The 23,293-nt window shown below is 36.4% G+C and overlaps 1 protein-coding gene and 1 long non-coding RNA gene across 3 annotated transcripts in view; one reads left to right on the top strand and one right to left on the bottom strand.

The window, feature by feature from the left end:
* Window positions 1-1,996: 1,996 nt before the first annotated feature.
* On the bottom strand, window positions 1,997-13,094 carry LOC131698770 (uncharacterized). Its single transcript, XR_009307783.1, has 7 exons — window positions 13,005-13,094; window positions 10,738-10,772; window positions 9,582-9,658; window positions 7,812-7,953; window positions 6,747-7,367; window positions 5,524-5,582; window positions 1,997-4,440 (listed from the first exon to the last, which is right to left on the bottom strand). It is a non-coding gene; the product is annotated as an uncharacterized LOC131698770 (long non-coding RNA).
* Window positions 13,095-14,680: 1,586 nt separating this feature from the next.
* Window positions 14,681-23,293, top strand: part of spire2 (spire-type actin nucleation factor 2) — a 29,315-nt gene continuing 20,702 nt past the window's right edge. The window contains exons 1-2 of one of the 2 annotated variants that reach the window (XM_058992625.1): window positions 14,681-14,757; window positions 19,971-20,014. Coding sequence is in view for 1 of the 2 variants with exons in the window: in XM_034040542.3 (XP_033896433.3) it covers window positions 15,984-16,275; window positions 19,971-20,014 (336 nt within the window). In the remaining variant the exon portion in view is untranslated. The other variant, XM_034040542.3, reaches the window with a different exon arrangement.

Below are 23,293 nucleotides of genomic sequence, written 5' to 3'. Positions count from 1 at the left end.
GATTACAATTGCACGACTTCAAGAAAACAATGTTGAGGTCTTGCCATGGCCAGCTTTTTCTCCTGACCTGAGTCCAATAGAACATCTGTGGGACCAAATCACCAGTGCTGTCTACAGGAGACAACCGCAACCAACCAAACTTCACCAGCTGGCAGCAGCTGCACAGGAAGAGTGGCGGAACATCCCACAGCAGTCTATCCAGAGGCTAATCAGGTCTATGCGTCAACACTGCCAGGATTGTGTTAATGCTCAGGGAGGTCATACCCGATACTAACGCTGTAATGTTTTCATTTTGACAGTATGTTACGTTTCATACTGAAAACTTATGATTCTTTGATCTGTATTTTTGTTCACATTTTCTGCGATTTTGATCTATGTTTAAAATATTTCTGAGTGTTGCATTTCTTTTGTGCATCAGTAATAGTGGCATACTGCTTGTACATATTTCAGTTACCCACATAACATTGGGAAGTACATTTCTTAATAAAATGTACATCTTTATTGAGTCTGTATATATATATATATATATATATATATATATATATATATATAGTTTATGTACTGTAGTTACTATCTTTGTAAGCAGAATCCCCAAAAACACATACACATTTCCCACTTACCAAAAGGAAGCAAGAGGCATAAGCTCTATCTGTAGATCAGGCACCATTGTGTACAGTACCTGGTAGGGACATTGCCCTAGTACAAGGAGATGCTTACATGAGAAAATCTTTAAACCACGTTTAAACAAAATGCCTTTCTGATGGTAAAATGATCAATGCAAACGACTGCAAATTCAAAATCAGAGCTTTCAGTACCGTAGAAAAAAAGTAGGTAATCTTGGTAATCTTAAGTTATATCTTGGGTACCACTTTTTTTGATAAAACTGCAGTGACATTTTTCATAGGATGCAATTTGAATGTAAACGTTTGGCTGTTTTATTACATTATTTGTTGATTGTACCAACTGAGTAAGAAACATCAGTGATTTCTAACGGTTGTGTAACCAAAATATTTTGTTGTTTGTTTGTATAGATGAGTAATATTGAACAGTTTTGTTGAACCATTTGTTTACACAAACGTTTTGAATATTTATAGTGAAAAAAACCCTCTTTGCCTTACTTATCACCACTCTTACCTTTCTCTTGTACATGGAAAAGAATAATCTAATTGCCAGTGTCTTCAAGACGTTTTACAATGTCTATATAGCATTACTTAGTTCGGAGTAAATCCATGGTTTCCTCTGGATTTAAAAGATTAGAGGCAACCACTCAGCCAGGTATATGGTTTTGCCAAGGTCTTTGCTACTGCACTGTCATTTGACAGTTATTGCTAATAATACACATCACAACCTTTTTAACCAATCAGATCGCTCTGTTGCAGAAGATTATTTCACAACCCACCACACCATTTCATTAGTAGTGTATGAAATGCAACTAGTCTAAGCTATTTTGACAGCAACTTTTAAGCAACTGTGGTTTATATGTGGGTTTTAATTATGTTGAGTCGATCCAATATTGAGATACTATAATTTTTAGAATATTATAGAGAATTATCCAGACAATTTCAAAGCAATTTCAAACGCAACACCTCCCTGGCACCATTGAATTGTACAATGTATGTTTCATCAACCACAAATTGAGGAAATATTTCCCCAGAATTTGGTCCACTTGAGCTGGAATTGTTGATGCATTTTATTGTACCAAAATAGAACCTGAACCTTTGCAGGATTTAAAGGCCATACAGCTCCCTTTATCAAGTAAAAGTGGAAGACAGAGATAGCAAAAACAATGAAAAGAAAATGAATGAGAAAGAAAAAAGCTATCCGGTTGGATGTTTTTTTTTTTTTTTTTACTTTGTTTTTGTTTTCTCCAGCAGATCTTTTTTTCTTATGAAGCACACTGTCAGCCCCCACTCTTCTGGGTTTGCATTTTTCCATTCCCTCTAGAGCCTTACTCACCAAATCAGTGCAGTCATCCCTGCAGTGCACTAAACAAGATACCCAGAAACATGGCACATCCCTCCATCCCCAGGCTGTACTCAATCCAAATTGCACAGACAAAGTCATGATTTGTTTTGTTCTACAGTAAACCAGAATATTATTATTATTTGTTTATTTAGCAGACGCCTTTATCCAAGGCGACTTACAGAGACTAGGGTGTGTGAACTATGCATCAGCTGCAGAGTCACTTACAATTACGTCTCACCCAAAAGATGGAGCACAAGGAGTCAGTGGCTGAGGTGGGATTTGAACCGAGGACCTCCTGGTTACAAGCCCCTTTTCTTTAACCACTGGACCACACAGCCTCCTTAAACAATATTACCAATGTTTATGTCGATTGCTTCCCCTCCCCAAATTATTTTGACTCAGATTCTCTAACAAATTTCAGAATACCCGCATTACGCTTCTTCACTGAAGAGATTCCCCACAGTAGCTCAGAAAAACTGAGTTAAGCGAGCGTCCTCCGATCCCATGACAAGCCAATGACCTCTTTACTCCCAGGAGCTTGAGAGCAGATGTTGCTGAGCTACCAGTCTCTGGGAAGACAAAGATCAGCCCTACAGGCGTGAGCTCACCGGGCAACTGGCAATTAGATTCTGTGTTTTGAGATTTTAAAGTGACTACGTTTCATTTGTGAACCAGAGATGTGATCCTACATTACAATAAGTTGAGATAATAGTAGGAATATCATAAGATCTGGTACAGCAAGTCTGAGTATTAATATTGTATTTTTATATGAGGGACAGAGAAAGTAGCATATTTTTGTAGTATTTGTTTATTCATCTTGGCATTTTCTTAGTTGTAAGAAATTGCCTCTTTTATAAGATATTATTTTTAAACAGAATTCTGTACACTAAATTAGCTTAGATATAACCCTGTTTGTTTGTCCTTACTTGTTCACAATCTTCATCTATGCCTCCAAGCACAGCCCCAATGTTTTTGTTCGAAGACTGCCTCAAGAAAGAGAAGTACAGAAAGGCTGCCAGTATGAAGGGAGAGTCAGATGGAGGGCTGCCTGCTTCCCACACAGAACATTGCAACAATAAACACAGAAGAAATGAGCACACAGATGGAGGTGACTCACATACATAATGTAGAATTCAAGTACATTATATTGGCTTTTTTATGAATACTTATTAACTTTCTCCATTTATTATCCACCAGGTATAAGAACCAAGTCTAAAGAACATAACAAATCATAAGTGTAAGCCCTCTGCCAGTGTTTATCTTTTCACTGCCCTTTTGTAATTGTCATACTGTGAATGCACTTTGCTGTGGGAGAATAGACAACTTTGCACTGGGCCACACATTTCATTAGAACCACCAAACAAACTTTATTCCCAGTATAGAATTAAGAAAAAAAGTTCACTTAAATTTATTTCACAGGACACTAAAAATCTTTGTTATATATAAAAGGAATTTCAACTTTCTATTATTTTATTTTGCTAACATGTTTATTGGGTCTTACTCTTTCTTATTATAATTTATCTGGACTTTGCCAGATAAAATTAACTGTACAATTGCTGAATAGTCCAGACTCGAAACTTCTTGTTGGAGGCGGGGCATCATTCAAGCTGGCAGGGAGTGGATTGGCTGGTGCGGAAAGAACTGAAACAGGATCGGCAGTTTGACTGGCTGGTTTTGAGGCAGGGTGTAGCTTTATGTTTATATTTTATGTTATCAGATTAGTTTTAGATTAGAATGTTAAGGGGAAAAGAAGGTATTTATGTGCGGATTGATTTAAAATTTAATGCACAGTTAAGCACTTTAATGTTTCAGCGGCCATCTATGCAAAATAGAAGCCCACTAGATCTGGAAGCTGATTGGCTGTTTGCACTCAATCGTTTTCTAATATATTGTTAATATCTAAATAAAGTTTACTGAAATACAACTTTATATTTTTAACTTGATTACAACAAATGTATTCATCTAACCTTTCTGATTCTGACAAAATCATCCCTGCCAGGTTGGACATCCAGCTCAGCCATGACCCATTCACCAAAACACCAAAGTTCAGTTTTTGTTAACACTACCATCTGTATACCTTCCATGTATTCCAATTATTTTGCACATGCATACCTTGAACTCTGCCAGTTTTTCAAGTTTTCTAAAGTTGTAATGTCTCCATGGGGACAAAGCCAAGCTCTTCCAACTCAAACAAGTATGAGACAAAATGCTCCAGACAGATTCTGCTCCATCTTCTACAGATTCCACTCGAGCTTCTGCGGCTAGTCTTGGAATGAAATACTGCAGCTGAAATTGAATCAGATACACCTGTGTGTACTCTGTGCCAAACATTTATCAACCAATTATTTTATTGGTACAACAGCAGTAATTGATACCTGATGGCAGGTCAGGTCAGTTGTAATAATCTGGTTAGTCTTTAGAAGCAGTCGGTGGCCACACTGCATTTTCACAAAAAGAGAGGCTCAGTTTCCATGTCTGTAATAAAGTGAAAATAAGCAGGGAAATTCAGCTCTTTGCATTTTCGAATACATTTATACAAAGATACATTGTAACAGCATACTTGCGAAAGACTAATCTGAATTCCAAATATGAGGGGAAAAAGGTTCAGTTAGGTACTGCAAAGTCATGTACAAGCTATCTATACTGTGATCTGCAACATTAACATTGCTTCCTCCCAATATACAATTACTACTACTACTACTATTACTACTTTAGAATTAGTCAAATGGTCTACTTCTGAAATTGTAGAAGCACAAGTACAATATTATTATTATTATTATTATTATTATTATTATTATTATTATTATTATTATTATTATTATTTATTTCTTAGCAGACGCCCTTATCCAGGGCGACTTACAATTGTTACAACATATCATATTATACATTATTTCACATTATACAGATATCACATTATTTTTACATACAATTACCCATTTATACAGTTGGGTTTTTACTGGAGCAATCTAGGTAAAGTACCTTGCTCAAGGGTACAACAGCAGTGTCCCCCACTGGGGATTGAACCCACAACCCAAGTCATTTGAGAACCATAGTATAATACTATACAAAAGAAAACCTTTAGTCTCAATATCTAGTATATATACATTGGTATATGGCTGTATGTTTACCTATTTGGGGGATTTGTTTTTGAGGCTTCTAACAGGTTCTGACAAAAGAACCTCAGTATAAAAAGTCTGTGACCTACATAAATAAAACACATTATCACAGTTTTGTTTTTGTAGTGAAAAAGAAGCAATTAACCATTAAAGCTCAGGAAAATGAAAATATAGAAGTCACTGTACGCTGCAGGTTTTTATAATATAAACAATAAGTTTTATAATGTGGATGGGGGCTTTCCATCCACGCTGCAAAACAAAACACACGGCGGTTCGCCGTCACTTACACACAAATATAAAACAATAAACAAATACCAAATAACACAGGGGCGGAGGGGGAGCCCCCGTTCTAAAAATAAACAAACAATATGATTAAACAGCAGGGCTTTTCTACCGCCCTGCTACAGGCATATTAATAACGATTGTAAAAAAAGCTACAAACCACACATGGAGACAGCAAGGCTGGCAGGAATCGAGACGTAATACGGGCTTCGAAATATACTGGAAAGAAAGAAACGGTTAACAAATGTTATCTGTGAATATTTTGTCTACCAGAACGACTGTGTACGATGATTATGAAATGAAGCAATACCTGGCCTCCATTACACTTGCTGGGATTCTCCCCACATTCACAAACAGAACGATGGCCTTTTCAGCATCCTGCTCTGCCTGGCACTGGGGTTAGAACCAGTGCCAGGCAGAGCAGGATGCTGAAAAGGCCATTTAAATTGCAATTTAGCTTAAACTGGAAAGAAGTGGGTTTTTTTTATTATCATCAAAAACAAAGCAACCTGGTTAATCTTAATTAGACACATCTGGTAATGGAATTTTGACTGTTATAATCATAGAAACTAGCTGTACATCTAAGGACAATTCTTCTGGGTTTAGAAAACATTTCTGCAAAACAAGAACACACCCAACAGCAAACAACAAAAACATTAGCGTCGATATTTTATTGGACCATATGGGGGTTGGAGCACATGAACCTGAAACAATATAGAAAATGTTGCACAGTAAACATAAAAAAATCGCAATACCACTAGATGGCACTCACAGGTAACAAAAATACAGTAGTACATTAGATTTAAATACTGTTTTAGGTAATAAAGTACCTTATACATTTTTCAAAGAGCACTTATTCCTTAAAAACACTTATTTACTGTGTCACATTTATACTTTTACCTTTCAAAATATTCAAGTCTGTAATATATTGTTGGTGGGTCGTCAACTATGAGGAACGCCATAAACCACAAAGTGGGTGAGTAAGGATGAAAGATGCATTTGTTCAATTTGATGCACAGTAATTCTCTAAACAGGAGGGACATTTATGGCGGTACGCAGCGCTCCAAAAACTAAAAACAGAACACAACACCATCAAGGGAAGGAAAAAAAAAAAAACTTACGAATAACTGTATTGATCATCTGAAAACTCAAAACTAAAATAGGTATTCACTCCCAGACACTCAACCCAGCTGCTCATGAGACACTGGAACCTGGCTGCCAGTGATCGTTGCAAAAACAGATGGCATCCTGCCAAATATCTCTGCAGACAGGCAAACATTTTTATACTTCTTTTACTATATCCTGGAACCGTAATAAATAAATAAATGTACAAAACAGTTAAGAGTACATGCCTGTAAAACCAAAATAATACAATTTGTTCACCTTTAAGTACTGTGGTGGTTCAAATGACACCAGGCCTGAGTGAAAATTGAGAAGAAACACTAGGGACTTCTTACTGTTTCCATGGTAACTGCTGGCATTCCCAAAGGAAATCTGATAAAAATAAAATCACACATTTCATTAGAGACAGGACACAATATAATCCCTCATAAAGAAGAAAAGGTGTGTGTTTAAACAAAGGACACCTAAATGACAACTGCCAGCCAGTCTAGTGTCTAGTGTAAGCCTGCTTTTTTAACCATTTCTTTCCTCTCCTCCTGCCTCTCTCTTACATTCTGTCTTGCAATTCCACTTCAACCATGTCCTCTTTTCATACCTTCAAATCTGTCTACAGTCAGTGACCACTGAAGGCATCAGTATTTCCATACCCTTGTCTAAACTTTATTGTTAGTTACTTGTGAGACCTATGCAATGTAATTTGTGTGACCATGATAAACAGATTAAACCGTTCCTCTTTGATCAAAGTTGCCTTGAACCACTCCGAGTAGGAGATGAAAACAGCAGGTCCCTCCAGAGAGGCCTGACGAGCCAAAAGGAAAGCAGTAACCATACTCTCCAGCTCATAAACCTCAAAAGCACTGGTTAAGAGATGGGTCAGCAAATCTGGAAAAAAATACAGAAAACTAAGAGATGAGCTCAGACTTGCATGCTACATTAAAAAGGGGGTATTTTTAAAATATTTAAAGTATTTTATAAATGGTTTTGAGCACAATATAAAACAGAAAAAAGTGAAAGGTTTCAGACTCGTCAAAGTGTAATGTCAAAGGCTGCATGATTTATCTGAACATCTTATTTTTAAGAATGATAATATTGCCTGCTCATTACATACTTGGAGAGGAAAATCAATCACCCTCCAGTCTACTCGGGTACTCTTATTCAAAATCCCACCCTTATCAGATTGTTACATACACCTTTAATCAAAATCAGAACTTCCTCTATCCAACAAAAACTTAGTGGAGTTTTATTAGCCTGTGTTGAATTCTAAGCAGTTGGTGTTAAGATTAGAACAATGGCACTTCTTGAATAGTTACATTGTTAGGCTTTTACCTTTGAGCTTCTGCTGTGCTTGTATCTGACACACCAGCAGTGTGGATACACATGACCGCACATTCTGTCAGTTCACCTCATGAGTCTCTAGGACGTGCTGTAAATGAGCCATCAGTTCCTCTGCAGTGAACAGCACAAACAACTGGAAGGAAATCAATGTTAATGATGCAACACACTGGGACACCAGTGCAGTGCATTATTATTAGCTTATCATTTTTCAGTAGTGTGGTATAATTGCACTCTCTTGAAACACAGTGATTTTTTTTTTTTAATACTAGCTCATTTTTCATGATATTATGTAGTACTGCCAATTTGGAACACATGGAAAGATCTTTTGCTGATTTTTGGCAGAAACATACATTTACACTTCTGCAATCCCTTATAAAGGATTTCCACTGTAAAAGCACAGTGAACGCATCGTAAAGCATAGGTAAGCACTGTAAAGACCAACAAGGTCTGGTAAAGCATATTAATAAACATGGCAAACTATGGTACATCCATAGTATAAACCAAGGGAATAGCATGGGAAAACTACAAAAATACCATGAAAAATACCAGGGTAAACTTTTATAAGGGACACATTACCTTTAACAGAAGTGCCTAAATGCTGATGGTGATACTTCTTTAGAGCATCAACAAGTTTATTTTATTGATCTAAACAGAGGCAAATCTTAATACCACTGCTCTAAAATGAGTAAACTGTACTTTCGTGAACCTCATTTGACTATATTTTTATTGGATGTATTAATGTTTAATAAGTGTGTCAATACATGCCAATAAATTATGCCCAGGGTGAAAACTTAAGCAGGACTGATGAGGGCAATACAATATCCCCATAATCCTTTCCTTACTTGCAAAAGTGCATCGAATTGTTACTGTGTGCCTCAAATAAAGTTATTTAATGAAAACGAAAAAGGCTGACATAAACAGAATCTAGACATGATTAGAAAAAATACTTTTTTTCATGTGCCTTATTATCATATACACATTTTTGTAATGTGGTAATTCGCGATAACTAATATGCAAAGAGTATGCAATGTTTTGAACTCCTGGCATGAATGCATGATTAGAATGATAATTAACTCCTTGATCAATAACGTTTCCTTTCTAAGAAGCAATTGTTCTCACATTGCTGTACCAAGACATAGCTGGCAACACCAAGCTCTGCTAACTTAGGTTGTGGGATGCACTGATGAACACTTCACTTAGTTGTATATTTTTAGACTAATTAGGTATATTAGTGTATGTATCAACATATAGAAATAATTATCGAACTAGAATCTACAGCTGGAAACAACAACTGACCTGCATGTGAGCTGAAGAAAACTGAATTTAATTTTACAGTTTTGAAATGGAATTCTGTTTCTTTTCTTGTCAGATCAAAAACAATAGGGTACATAAAATGCCTCAAATCTCGATAGTCAGCATGGTTACCCAAGTTTTTGTATTTTACACTTGGTTTTGCTTTGCGTTCATAATTTCCCAATATATGGATATTGCACATAAAATGTGTTATTTAAAAAATTCACACCAGTATAAACTCTTGACACTCTGACAGTTTAACAGCTTGTTTCCAGAGGCATTAAGATCGATTATACTGAAGTTTCATGTACCTATTCCATGAATGAGGATGGTTAAGTAACCAAAGGGTACAAGAGGGCTGTTTGCAGTCAGTGCCCATAAATAAAATAAACACAGCGCTCTGTGTACTCTCCACACTGCTGTATGTTTTACTTTACCGTAATGTATATGAAATATACACATCCTTACCTTACGATACAAAGATGACAACAGAGGGCATGTTTTAGCGAAACTCCATTCCGACTGCATTCCGATTGTATCTGACACTGAGGAACAGAAGCACCACAGAAACACAAAGTCAACACAAGGCTGAACTGTTGAGCGATTTTAATCAACAGCAACCCATTGCCTTCTGAAAAGAAACTTTTAAAAAGATTCCATAAGCATTTTCAGCAATCAACTGTTCATATGGTGACAATTTGTCCAGGAATTTGATTCAGTGCAGGTCAAACTAAATTACAGACTCCTCTTACTACATATCTTGCACTTATGCACATGTTTGCTGGGCAGACGTGACTTCCTATTTCAAACAAGTACCAGTGCTTAAAAATGTAAAATAATGTGATTGCCTGCTGGATCTAAATGCTTTGAGCTGAGGCTTGTAGGTTAGGATCTGTGTCAGCGTGTGAATAAAAAATTGCTTAATTCATTTTATAATTCAGAATGCAATTCTGATTGTTCCAGCATGTATCTACTCTGTTTTTGTTTTTTTTAACCTAGCTTTATCAACATCTTTCTGGTAAATAGGCATAGGGTTTTATCAGTTCATAGTCGTTAAGGTAGATTAATTAAATGTATCTATGCAGTTGGAAGGTTTTGAGCTTTGTTTTCTAGGCATATACTAAATCAGCTTGGCATAAGACAATGGCTTGGGAAGTTACAGATTTAGAATGTCAGAAATGTATACTGTAGCTGGAAATCATTTTTGACCAATATGGCAACCATCTCAAGTCACAGGTCAAAGTGAAAGATACCATTCAATTTTTCCTGAGGAGTTTCCATAACACTGAAAATGTGAAATTTGCAAATGGAAATGGTTCATGAGAAATTAACAGTGTAGAAGTGTCAGTGGATGGTCAAATTAACATAAGCAGCCCTCATGGGAATGCTTACAAAAGAGCAAACATTACAGTGGTATTTAACCAACAAATTCTGAGGGTGTAAAAGAAAAAGTTGCTGCCTTTACTCAGAGATTCCTGCTCCTGTTTGTCATTAGAAACAGCACCAAGGACCCCTAAAATGTAAAACAACACAAAACGGGGTAGCATGTTATTTCTCAAATTGTTATTCCGAGGGATCACTTAATATGCGTTACTAAAATGAATTAAGGTGACATGATACTCACATGAAAGCATAGCATCCAGAACAGTAAAACACACCCTGCCAAGAAAAGGGTATTATAAGTTGTGTTGGGTTGTCATACCTTCAAGCACCTTTTAGCTGGGAAAAATAAATTCCAGCAAAGCCAATTTAAGATATTTTTTCGTAATCATTTATCAACAAATCAAAATAATTATTGATTCTCATTAGAGGTCGGCACAGGTAGAAAATCAGAACTGGGTACCCGGATCTTTTTCGAGCAATGATTAAAAAAAAAAAAAAAAAAAAAAATCACATATATTAATGTTTTAAGTGCATGATACATATAAATACCGGTACTATATAGTACTACACATACATTCAGTCCCTTCAGATCTGTAGATTTGTGTAACCTTTTTCAGTACTGGAAACATCATCATCATAATAATAATAATAATAATAATAATAATAATAATAATAATAAAACATCTCAGTTTAAAAACAGTTATTAATGTTAAATGCGCTTCATGCTGTGGGATTCTTTGCGACATATATTGGCCACATTCCGCTGTTATTGTTGTTGTTATGTTCAGTTTTAAAACTAATGCAGTCGTACAGCACCGCTATTATGTTATGGACTGTCGCAATAGCTACAGTAAATTGAGCCAGCTGGGTTTTGACGGCAGTCGCAGAAGAGACATGTGCGTCTGTTTGGTTGGCAATGAAGTGCTGTTCCTGATCATCACTAAATTCTGTCTTGTGAATACATAACAATGGCATCCAAAAAGCATTGGGTGGAATTTATGTACAAAGAATTTGCAAACTGCCACATTATGCTCCACATTATTTTATTTTTGTTATATTTATTTGCTTATTTATTTTTAAATAAAGGCTACTTATTATATTTTTTTGGTAAGAAACTATATCTGCACAATAACTGTAGATAAAGCATTTTGTATTGGAAGCCACACGGTTATTATTAATGGATCACAGAGTTATCAGTACATAAACCAACAGGATGTTATGTTGTTTTGTTTCTGATTTAGTTCCTGAGAAGAATAATCACTGCAGTTATTATTATTGAGGTGTACTTGCTGTGTTATTGTTTTCTGTAAAACATTGATATCCTGTCAGTTAAAAAAAGGCTTAATGCAAAAGCTTGTTTTAACGTTGTCTTTGTTATGTCGGCCAGAGACCTGCGCTTACAACTGTATGTCATATTTTCTACATTTTCTTTAAATTCTCAAATTAATAAATCGAAACCCGGGTAGATTGGCCAATCATCTGAAACCCTCCGCTACAAAACTTGGTTTAAAGCGCAACTGGACGTTCCAACACAACAACGATCCAAAGCACACATCAAAATCTACTTCAGAGTGGTTAGAAGCATAAAATCAAGGTCCTGGAATGGCCTAGTCAAAGTCCCAATCTAAATCTGATTGAGAATCTTTGGTATGAGTTGAAGAAGGAAGTGCCAAGTGAAGTCCTTGAAATTTAAATGAACTGGAACAATTTTGTGTTGAAGAATGGTCAAAAATCACTAAAGAATTGGCAAAAGCCTCATTGACAAATATCTTAATCGTTTAAAAGTGGTTATTATTGTTAAACGTGCCTCAACTAGCTATTAATTACATTTTCTTTGTCAGGGTATGAATACTTTTGAATTAGCATTTTTGGAGTTTTGCAAAAAAATTGCTGAAATAAATAATTGTAGACATCTATTTCATGTAACTTTGTTTCCTCACCCACAAGAGCAAAACTTTTGCTACAAAAGATTTTATCTATAATTATTTGTTTTTGAGAAATTTCTAGAAATTATACATTTCCATTGGGGTATGTAAACTTTTGTCTACAACTGTATATATACTTAGGGCCTTATTCACAAACTGATTTTTCTATACTATTTTTTCTGTAAATGTCCTATTTATAAAACTACTGTCAGAAATATATATATAGTATACCATCTGAATCCTCTCAAGAGATTCCAGCAAAAGGACCCAAAAGAGATTAGCAAATGTGGACAGGTAATTAGCTGTATGATGTCATGGAGAACACACGCAGAAATATAAAGACCATACAACTTTCGATGAGGAAACCATGTAGAGCCCCCCAAATAAATCTATGTTAATGTTTAAGTTAGTTGTTTAATGTTACAATTTTACAGCACAGATTTTGACACCAAACAGTTTTTTGTGCATTATACTGAAGTCAAAAAGTAGGTGCTTCCAAAGTGTGGTATAACATAAAAGCAAAATTGCAATTGGCTGTCAGTGGTAATGTACACATTGGCGCTGAATCACGGTTTATGCTTACCTCTGCCTTCCAGATTTCCTGGCAGAAGAGCAGCCAGCTGAAAGCATTGTGAGACAGGAGATTCTTTAAAGACTGAATCAAACAGGCCATCAAGCTTAGATGCTTGCCCCTGAAGAGTGGAGACTAGGAAAATGGAGAATACGAAATACAGTAATAAACACAATACAGAAGAACATTAAGCTTGTTTACAAAAGGAATACGATTAACACATATATACACACACACCATAGACTTACCCAGAATAGAATCTCCATTGACAGGCAGAGTCTGCACCTCTGGTTTGCCACAGTTATTTTCCTCTTTAGAACAGAGCACCTCAGAAGGTGGAGGACTTACCTGGGGATCCAATAGGGAAAAGCTTTAGAAATTAAATAATTAGCAGACATTGATGAATTGTGATACTTTATTTACATTATATATTTTGGGGATATTGGCATTGCTGTGGTGTGTTACAAGATAATAATGGAGTTTCATTATTACTGAGGAACAGACCACAAAAATGTCCTCATTAAAATGATACTGCAACCGCATATTTATTTATTTACTCAGTTTGACTGATCATTGTAGCTAACTGAAAGAGTTAACTTTTTGAGAGCAGAGGTTGAGTGAGCTACATCAGTAAGCAGCAGCTTGTATTGTGATTACTGATGTTTCACGAGGCACAGCCTCAAAGAAGATCACTGTAGAGACCCTTCCTGGGGTACAGAATTTGTACAAAAATTCCACCCCCAACTTCCCGAAAGGCATTAGACACATCCCTCCAGAACAATTTCAACTTGCAACTTGCAGACATGTCACATTGAATCAGTGCCAGCCTACACCTTAATGTCCAGCTCTCAAAAAGCTCTTACCTTTACATTTCTTGTTTTTGAAGTTTATCACAGACAGCCTCACAAGCATCTCAGCAACTGGAACTTATATGTTTTTTTAACAAGACATACACACCCAAATTAAACAACTACAGCATTACATTTAGATAAGGACTGCTAAATATGTAAAGGGTAGGGTTGGGATTAAAACAAGATATGGGGATACTATACATTATATGCCTGAAACAAATAAATCTACATGTCTGTAGTGGTTTTTGTTTTGTATTCAGAATCAAATACACAATTGTTTTTATGTTAACATACTATGCATACATAAGTTTGTAATTCAAGCACAACTGAACCACTTTTAAGATTACGTTATATGCACTGTGTTTATTCTAACAGAGAGGTGATAGGCACAGTGGCATACTACTCAATGACAGAGGAAAGCCCTCTGTAAACATGATATCTGCATGTTAAAACGTTTTTAAGAAAAAAGTAATACAAATACACCAATAATAATTTTTGAAAAAGGTTTTTTAATGTGTTACATGTTTTTGCTTAACAGAGATGAAATCCACATTTTTGAGAGATGTTCAACAGTCTGTCTACATCTCAAAATACCTGTACAGAAAGTAAACAAATTGGAAAGATAACGATATGTTAGTACGCTAGCATTGCATTTATCGTTACTGTCTAAAGACATCACATTTGTGGATGAAGTTTTGTCTTAACATACTGTCCCTTTAACGGTAACTGGATACCTACAATCGCATTTTTTTGTACTAGCATCTCCTCGTGGAAGTCATGTTGCCCCAGGTGAGGTGAGGTCAAAGGGCAGAAAGTTCACATGTCTGGGTAAAGGGAGATGAGAACCAATCATGTTACACCTTTGTTTATGAATTCAAGGTCTGGAGGCAAGTAGGTTCATTTGTTACCTGGAGGTGGGTTTTATAAAGTTTGTTTAAATAATGTTTTTACCACCATTATTGCAGTTTTTTTTATAATGAAGCCTGTTTATGCTGAATTCTGTCCAGATAAGAGTATGTAATGCATGAATTAGCCGAGCTTTGATCCCTGTCATAAACACGATGTGCTAAACTAGGATAATAGCAGAGCCGGGTAATTACTGGGATGTTAGAACTAGTTTCAGGGACTGTGGGGTGGTGAGCTGCTGGGGCTGGAGTTCGGCATGCTTAATACTATTCAGTGACTCAAAAATATTTTGTTTGTGTGAGTCACTGAACCAGTACTATGCCAAAGTCTGTACATGTGTCATAGTTTGATGACATAACTGCATATTATCGAATTCAGGTGGTGTGGTAGGTAGGTGACGCAATCTGAAAAGACATAAACCCGATATATATGTTCTTCTCTTTTGTATAGCGGTATCGACGCTATGCTTAGTGCGAGAGGTCTCCGCCAGTGTGTGGATTGCCTCGCCCTGTGTGATGCGCCGTCCTGCAGGAACTGAGGTTCGCTACAAAATTCTCCAATGGATAAAGAAGCGTAGATAATCCATTGTTTGAGAGCGGTTACCACGCGTCGTACAGTGGTTTATTTTGAATTGAGTGTTATCTTAAAATCTACGCCCTTCCAATTAAACCTAGAGTTTGAAAATAATAATTCATGAACTACTCCCATAGACCAGACAAAACACCTTATTCCATTTACAAAATGGACAGTGTTGATAAGTGCATTACTGTGTGAACAGATTACCAATGTCATTAACATGTGATTTCCCGGACGTGTAGTGTTAAAATAATCAGAATGTATGGGGACAGATCAATATTTATTTTACAAAAAAAGAGGGTCGTTTTTTAATCATCATAAAATGAATTCAGAAACGCTCTTATCAACATAGCCTTATGATTTATTTTTAAATGACCTATAACCTAGCGTGCAGACATTGCGTAAAATCGATTTCTGTGCGTCTCCAATCCAGTATTAACTCTGTGCTGCGTCGAAACAGTATGAATTGCTGTGGGCAGTCTCTTTGCAGCTGTGGGCTGGACTTTCTCGTTTTACCAGCAGCCACTGATTGACATTCCTGCAGCTCAAAGCGCGCATTCATTGCTGTTATGGAAACCAGAAGCTGCGGCAGTTGCAAGGCTTTGTGAAAGGGAGAACATGGGTCATTGGTTGTTGGAATAATGGAGCAGCAGGAGAAATGGCCAGATCAGCGAGCAGCAACAGCAACGACACAGTGTCTCCCCAGGACGGGGATGAGGTTCGGGAGCTGTACGACCCAAAGGAGCTGTCATTGGAAGAAGTGCTGAAATGCTACGAACAGCCCATTAATGAAGAACAGGCATGGGCTGTGTGCTACCAGTGCTGTCGGGGATTAAGCCAGCTCCTCCCGGGAGAGGACCAGCGTGAGTTTGGGAGAGTCAAGGATCCTGGATCTGTATTGTTGCACAAGGATGGGACAGTCACCTTGTATAGGGATCAAAGCACCCAAGGTAAGTAAAGTGACCGGTCAGTAATCGATTTTAATTAAATCAATAGTATAACAATAGAAGGTATGGCCAGTGTATTCAAACTTCATTTGTTAATATGATTTTAATATTTTTTTTGTTTTGTTTTTAATTCAATGGTTTGTTTAAAAAAAATACACTTTACATAATAAACAAACATGGGGTTTCATCCCGGGTTGAACAATTACATCCATTCGGTTTTGCTGTAGTTTTTGTTATCGCTGATCAAATATTACATAAACTGGGAAACGATCAATTATTTACGAAGCACGGCATTTCAAAATGGCTTGTACTGCATTTGTGTTAAATATTTCTTGCCCCTACATCTTTTGTGTAGTTTCGTGTCTGCTTTGGACAGAGTTAGCTTCACAATAATTATAATATTTTAAATCCCATTGTATACAAGTGACATATCTAAACTGGGTTATGTCAGGTAAACTATGGACTAATTTAATTCTTGCTGGCATTACCTAAAGGTAGACAAACCAGTGAATAGATAATGAAACATGGCGAACCGCAGGTTATTCCTATGGTGCTGCAACTGGGCAACTTGCTGTATATTAACTCTCTTCAGCTCCTTTTGGGGGGGGAAAAAAGCAAAAAAATAGTGTGTGCGTGTCATTGCTTCTATGCATTTGCTGTTATCTCTAGACTAAGCTGGATTTTCCATCCATGTTCAATTGAGTCTCCTGCAGCAGTTCAGAGTATGTTTAGGGACTGAGGTGGTTAATAATTACAATATACATATATTTTTATATAGTGCCCTTCATGCCATGGCATCCCAGAGCTCTGTACAAAGTTAATATATACACACACACACACACACACACACACAAACACACACACACACACACACACACACACACTACAGTTAGAACCAATTATATAAAAGCACACAGAAAAGTGTGTTTTTAATTTACACACTTATTCTTCATTCAAGAACCACTTGGAACTACAGTGAGCTCTGTTCTGGTTTTTTTCTTGTCATGATGCAATCAATATATACCTTTATTACAATACGCTGTGTCATATAAAGCTGTGTCTTCCAGTGTATTGTACTCTTAGAATTCTTTTCAAGAAGGGAATGAATAATCATTTGAACTTTTTACAGTTCCAGGTACCACACGCTAAATAAGGTAATTCAACCTTTCTTAAAGGTTAACTTAAAGGTGTGCTAACCTAGTCTTTAGAAAACATTCTCCAAAGTCCTTTATATTGCTGCTGTTATTGTTTTCATGACCTTACCTTCACTTGAAGGCCAATCCTGTCAATGTGATGGGTTTCCTCCTTCCATTCACTTCCTTATAAGATTATAAGACCCCTCTAACCCACATCTTTTCCTATGTAATTGTAAATATTTTCTGCTACTGGGAAGTTCAATAGCTCCCTCTTTTCTGACCAATGAAATATTAAAGATCCTTGTTGCTGCAGCAGATGTCGTAAGGTTGTCATGGTATGGCTTCAACACAAAGGCAAGCAGGCTTTAAGGAGAAAAGTGGCCTATTACCCCTATGGTTGGAACTATCGCCGTGGAATGTAAACATTCTACATTTTTAAGCAGAGTGCACAGAAGGCTAGACAGGAAGGAAGAACATACTTGTGGAACATGTTTTCACACCTGTAGCCTTGTTCCAAGTTTGTTACTGAAAGTAAAGGTATACATTTTCATGTTCAAATTTTGAATATGCAGCCTGTCAATTTATGAAAACTAACAGAGCAAGGTCTAAACACTGGTCCATTTTTCAGTTTTCTCAGAAGTACAAGGTTATTTCTGACATTGCTGAACAACAACCACAATGTCAGCATTCTAATTTGAATGTGTTTCTCGGCTCTATGGCCCTGCTTGTTGAATTTGTTGGCAGTGGGAAGCAGGAACAAGGAAAATGTGATGCACAAAAAAAATAACCCTGCTGCAAAGCCTGGGCCAGTTTTAACAAGGATCTCCTAAATAGCTTTTACTGTTAAGTTTTTGTTATTGGAAAATCATTTATTGGAACTGTTTGACTGACTGTATTTCCTAACTAGTTTACCACACAGTGGACAGGTTTCTTAACCTGTATATTTAAAACTAGGGGTTTCCAATTGGTACTGGCAGATGTGTACAGTGTGAGTTGATACAATCATGTTTTTTAATCTGTTTGCAGTAAATGGCAGGGTAGCTCTATATCATTTAAGGGGTACTTTTAATGTTAGGAAAGAGGAAATCTGCTTTAGCATCACTGCTAATTTGGAATACGTGGAAAACTAATTAATGTCCAAGCTTTCAGTATGATTTACAATCTAGTTAAGGGACACTGTCTTAGGGTGTTGCATTACAAATTTGAAACAAACCTGAATTAGGTTTCCATGAAAGGGTTATGGTTAGTGCCGGTTCTGAGCTGGGAAGAGTAGCTGTAAAGTTCTCTGGGGAATTTTAACAGAGGTATCAGCTCCTTTGTTAAAGGTTTTATACAGTAGCTTTCTACCAGCCATTCAAGACCAGAAGCATTGCTTTTGTCTTTTAAAAAGATGATGCATGTGTTGACTTGATATACGCAATCAGGGATTACATAATGATTGTAGGTATATGCAAATGTGCGTGGGTGATCGCTTTCTTTTTATGCATCGCATTTTTAAGGAATGCGTTTCCATTATGCAGGATTACAATGATGTAACAAACCAGCGTGGGAAAGCCAGGTGCATTTCTTGACTGTACGGCACCTGCACGCTTCATGTGCCATGAGTTTCATTTTTTAGCCCTCTCTATCCTTTTTTATGGGTACCTGCTTTATGTCCTTCTGTTAAGCCATGCATTGTAGATTTCTTTGCAATCCCTCTGACTGATCCCTCAATAGGTGCTGAGAAATATGCTGTTTACTTGCAGTTTTCTGGCAACAGTGACACAGCTGCTTGAAACCAGTCTCTACTGCGTTCCACCCAGCTGTCTCATGCTTGTTAAAATTGTTAACAATAGATTGGACATTCAGTAAAAGGACTGTCATTTTCCGATGTACAGATAAGGCATTATTAATTGTTAAAAGGTGAGGGTATTGATGTCAAGAGCCACGATTCTTTTGAACATTTCAGTACATTATTACAATACTGCAGTTTCAATGTGTTTTTGCCATGGGGGCCAGAATGAACAAAGCTTTTTATTTTTAAAAGCTTTGTCGACAAAAGTGAATTACAGGAAAACATTGTCAGACTGGTGAGTGCACAAGCATGGAGTCAACACTTCTTATTAAAGGGAGAGTCGTGCAGGAAAGTGGATAGGAGGGGGGGAGGGGCATTGAGTCCCTTAGCTGGCGTACAGAGTAAATATGGACCAGTCCTTGGTGTTGAAGGATTTTTCTATGGACGACTACCAGCATGTGACCAAAATCCCTTGTATTTTTCCTACCAACTGTATTGATATCATATTTAAAACTGAGACCATTTTTTATGTATTTGTATATGACAGTATATGTGAAGATTACATTTTAGCAGTGGTTGGTTATAGCTTGATACATATTAAATAATTTTACTAAGGCAGTGGTTGGCCAAATTATTTGAATTCATATTCTTTATTTTGGCAATAGCCAGAAGGCAACACATGGAAACAGTAGAAGGCTGCATATTAGTTACAATAAAGAGGGTCTCCTGGGAGGTGGGGGTGTTTGAGTTAAAATAGTCATGTGACTTTTCTTTCTTTTATTTTTTAGATGCGAATAGGAAACTCTCTGAGCAGGCAACTTCAGACGGGAAGGTAAGCGTCTTTATTACTGACCGAAGTTCAGCAACTGGTGGCACAGATTCTTAAGATATTGAATTCATCCAGGAAATCGAGTTGTTTGTTTTTAAACTCCTGGTGTCGGTTACGAAAGTTGTCAAATAATCCTAGTTATTGGCCAGACGGCTTTACACTTTAAATCAATCTGTCTCAACGGCTTTTGCAGGAATTTATAAAACAATTCAGTGTGGACAATGCCCAATTCAAGCATATCATAAGCAGACATCATAGTTTTGACCTTTTCAGTTTGTTTTAATCCCATAGATGTGTAGTGAACTTCAAGAAATATTTAACAAGTGGGCCATTCCATATTATGAGCAGAACTCTTCTTGTTAACTGTATTCAAGTTATTTTTCTTTACCTGGACTACCCCAGGATAATTAAATTGTATTCTATAATGAAAAAACAATAAGTGTGCATATTTGTGAACTTCCCACATTCCATTGCTATAGGGTTTTATTGTCTTGCACTAACATTGATAGTTGTAAACGGGAACACTATGAGGTGGTTTCACAAAACCACACTAATCTTCCCTTAATTTTCCTAAAGTAATGTTAGGTAGTCCAAGATTTAGTATATAACTACAGCAAACAAACATATGGACTTCATATAAAAAAAGAGTTCATTAAAGAATAAGTAGCGAGGCTCTGAAATACAGCGTCCTACATTCTAACGTGTTCCTTAAATAACCTGTTATTTAAGCTGTTAAAACTGTTAAATAACCTACCTGTCATTTTTTTCTTTTCATTAACATCCTGACTTTTTACGCTTACAACTTTAAAGTCTGTACAAAGCTCTTTTCAAAATGTCCGCTCTAGTGCACTGATAGTGTAAGGATTATTGCCCACATTGTCAAACAGGTAACACAGCAATAACGATCTGTGATATGGTACGGAACAGAAAAGCCAGAGCACGTGTTGTGTTTTTCTTTTTTCTTTTATTTTTTTCTCTTTCTGAAGTGGACAGATCTTTTGAAAATATCTTTGAGACAGAGTTTAAAGTTTTAAGTATAAAATGTTGTCAGGATGTTAGCAATGAAAAGAAAAATTTCGATGATGACATCACTCCCAATGATATGTGGCAGATTCATTTCTGTACATTTTTGGTTTATAATTTTAATTGACCATAGTTTACATAGGATTACCTGGTTTTAATATGCTTTACCATACCTTTCCTGGGTTTTACATTTGTTAACTATACTTAACCATGCTTTCACTGTGCTTAATTACACTTTGCTATGCTTTGTGTTGTACCCTTTCATTCGGGTATGTGCTCTGTGACATTAGGTAATTATTAAAGCTTATTCAAACAAGTGATTTGGACAAACTTATGACTTGATTCAGTTTTCTTCAGTGTCTTGTGGTGGTTTGTAAGCATTAATATTGTCTGGCCCCCCCTCTTATTAAAAATTGAAGGCATGAGAGTGGATATTATTCTTAAAATAGGACAGTGGAGTAAATTACACTCAGGTATGCTGGTTGATATTGAAATTGTAGAATGGTGCATTTGACTCTTTGGTTGGGTTGTTTCTTCAGGTGTGGCACAGCTAAACCATTAGAAGAGAAACATCATGAAACATACATGCTGTACACACCCCTAATATAAACAAAACAAAAAAAAAGCTACATTCTTTTTGAACGCACAAAGGAAACGCCCATGTTACAGGATTTAAAAAATAATACTGAACCTGTCATTGTCAGGTGGGGGTTGTTAGGTTTCTGGTTGAACTCTATTTTACTTTTAGTAGTTAAAGCTGTGCTGCCAATGTGTTTCGTTTTACGCCCCCCCCCCCCCCCCAAAAAAAAAAAATTCCATGTTTCTTACTAAAGTGAGCAGGTTATGTGTGTACTGCACAGTTGTTTCTGTGTTTGAATCGTTTCTTTGGTATTGCAGTCTGTTCTGTTGTCCAGACATTTCACTTGAAGTCGCTGTATAAATAACATGTAATCACATCAGTAGTGCCATTTTCCAGCCCTAAAACAGTAAGAGTCCTGTGATATTCCATCCTAAGAAAAGTGTATGGCGCTGTACTAGTCTTTTCCTATGAACTGTTTGTTCAGTAATAACAGGGTGGAAGTGACTCAGGCATGCAAGGTAAAACAAGTATGATCTCATTTCAATTAATTCCCATTACAATTACATTAGGAATATTCCAGTACAATTTTGAGTAATTATTTTTGAAAAAGTGCTTGCTGAACCATAAGGTCCTTCTTGGTATGTTTGCTTTTAATAGTCTGATATTCCTTTAGTTATGTAACTGATGTTGTTTTTCCAGGATAATTTGCACTTATGTATCATAATCTGGCCCTGGTTTGCTGTCTGTATGAAACACAAATTTTTTTCATGTTACATCATTTTGACCGTTATAATTTAAATAAAGTGGATTGACATTCATTTTAAATTCTGTTTATTTTAACTGCTGAAACCACGAGATTGCCATGCACTTAAAATTAGACACATGTTTTGGACTGTTTTCTCTACTTATAACTATTGTTTTCAACTTCAGGTACTGAATATTTTCGTATTGTTATAGAAATTCAATTGACACTTTTTATATTTCGCTCTCTTCAGAGCTGAAAGGGTAACTTTTAATATCTTTTTTTTAAAAAAGTTTTATTTGAAAACGTAGCCAACTGTAAAATGTGCCTATTAATTGTTATAGGACCTGTAGTCTAATGATATGTTTACAGTACAAGAATGGAGCACTCCTCTTATTGTACCATCCCACACCCTCCCATTTTTCACACTCACAAATTATCAGTTTACCACTGAGGGCTGTGCTTAGGGATCACCATATGTTTTTTTCAGTGCAATTGCTACTAAGATAGCACAGAGCTGGAGGTGATCTGCAGATAGTACTGCACTAGTACAGAACTAATTCTCAAGTTCATTGCAATTGACCAGGCACTAATGGAAAAGAGGAGAAAACAAATGGGTAAAAATGAATGACACAAAATCAGGGGTGGAATCCATACTAGTCCAAAATGAGTATATGTTGCGAGTCTCAAACAATTCTGATATTGAAGACATTGAAAAATGTAATTTTATTTAGTTTTCATTTTGCATGTATATACTGTGTATCCTCCATGTGTTATTGCCAACTTGCAGCTAGCTGATGGTAAAGTGGAGTGCTTTGTCCACATAGCAAGCCCAGTGCATTCCCTGTGTGTAGCAAGCACTTCAGCAATTCTATTACATTTAGAAAAGGAAAAGCATGTGTTTATTCAACAGTTATACTTATCAATGATAACATAT

The sequence above is a fragment of the Acipenser ruthenus genome, chromosome 19 (assembly GCF_902713425.1).
Source record: "Acipenser ruthenus chromosome 19, fAciRut3.2 maternal haplotype, whole genome shotgun sequence".
NCBI classification, from domain to species: domain Eukaryota; kingdom Metazoa; phylum Chordata; class Actinopteri; order Acipenseriformes; family Acipenseridae; genus Acipenser; species Acipenser ruthenus.
The sequence above is the reverse complement of the archived record's forward strand: the minus strand, read 5'-3'. Positions and strand labels throughout refer to the sequence as shown.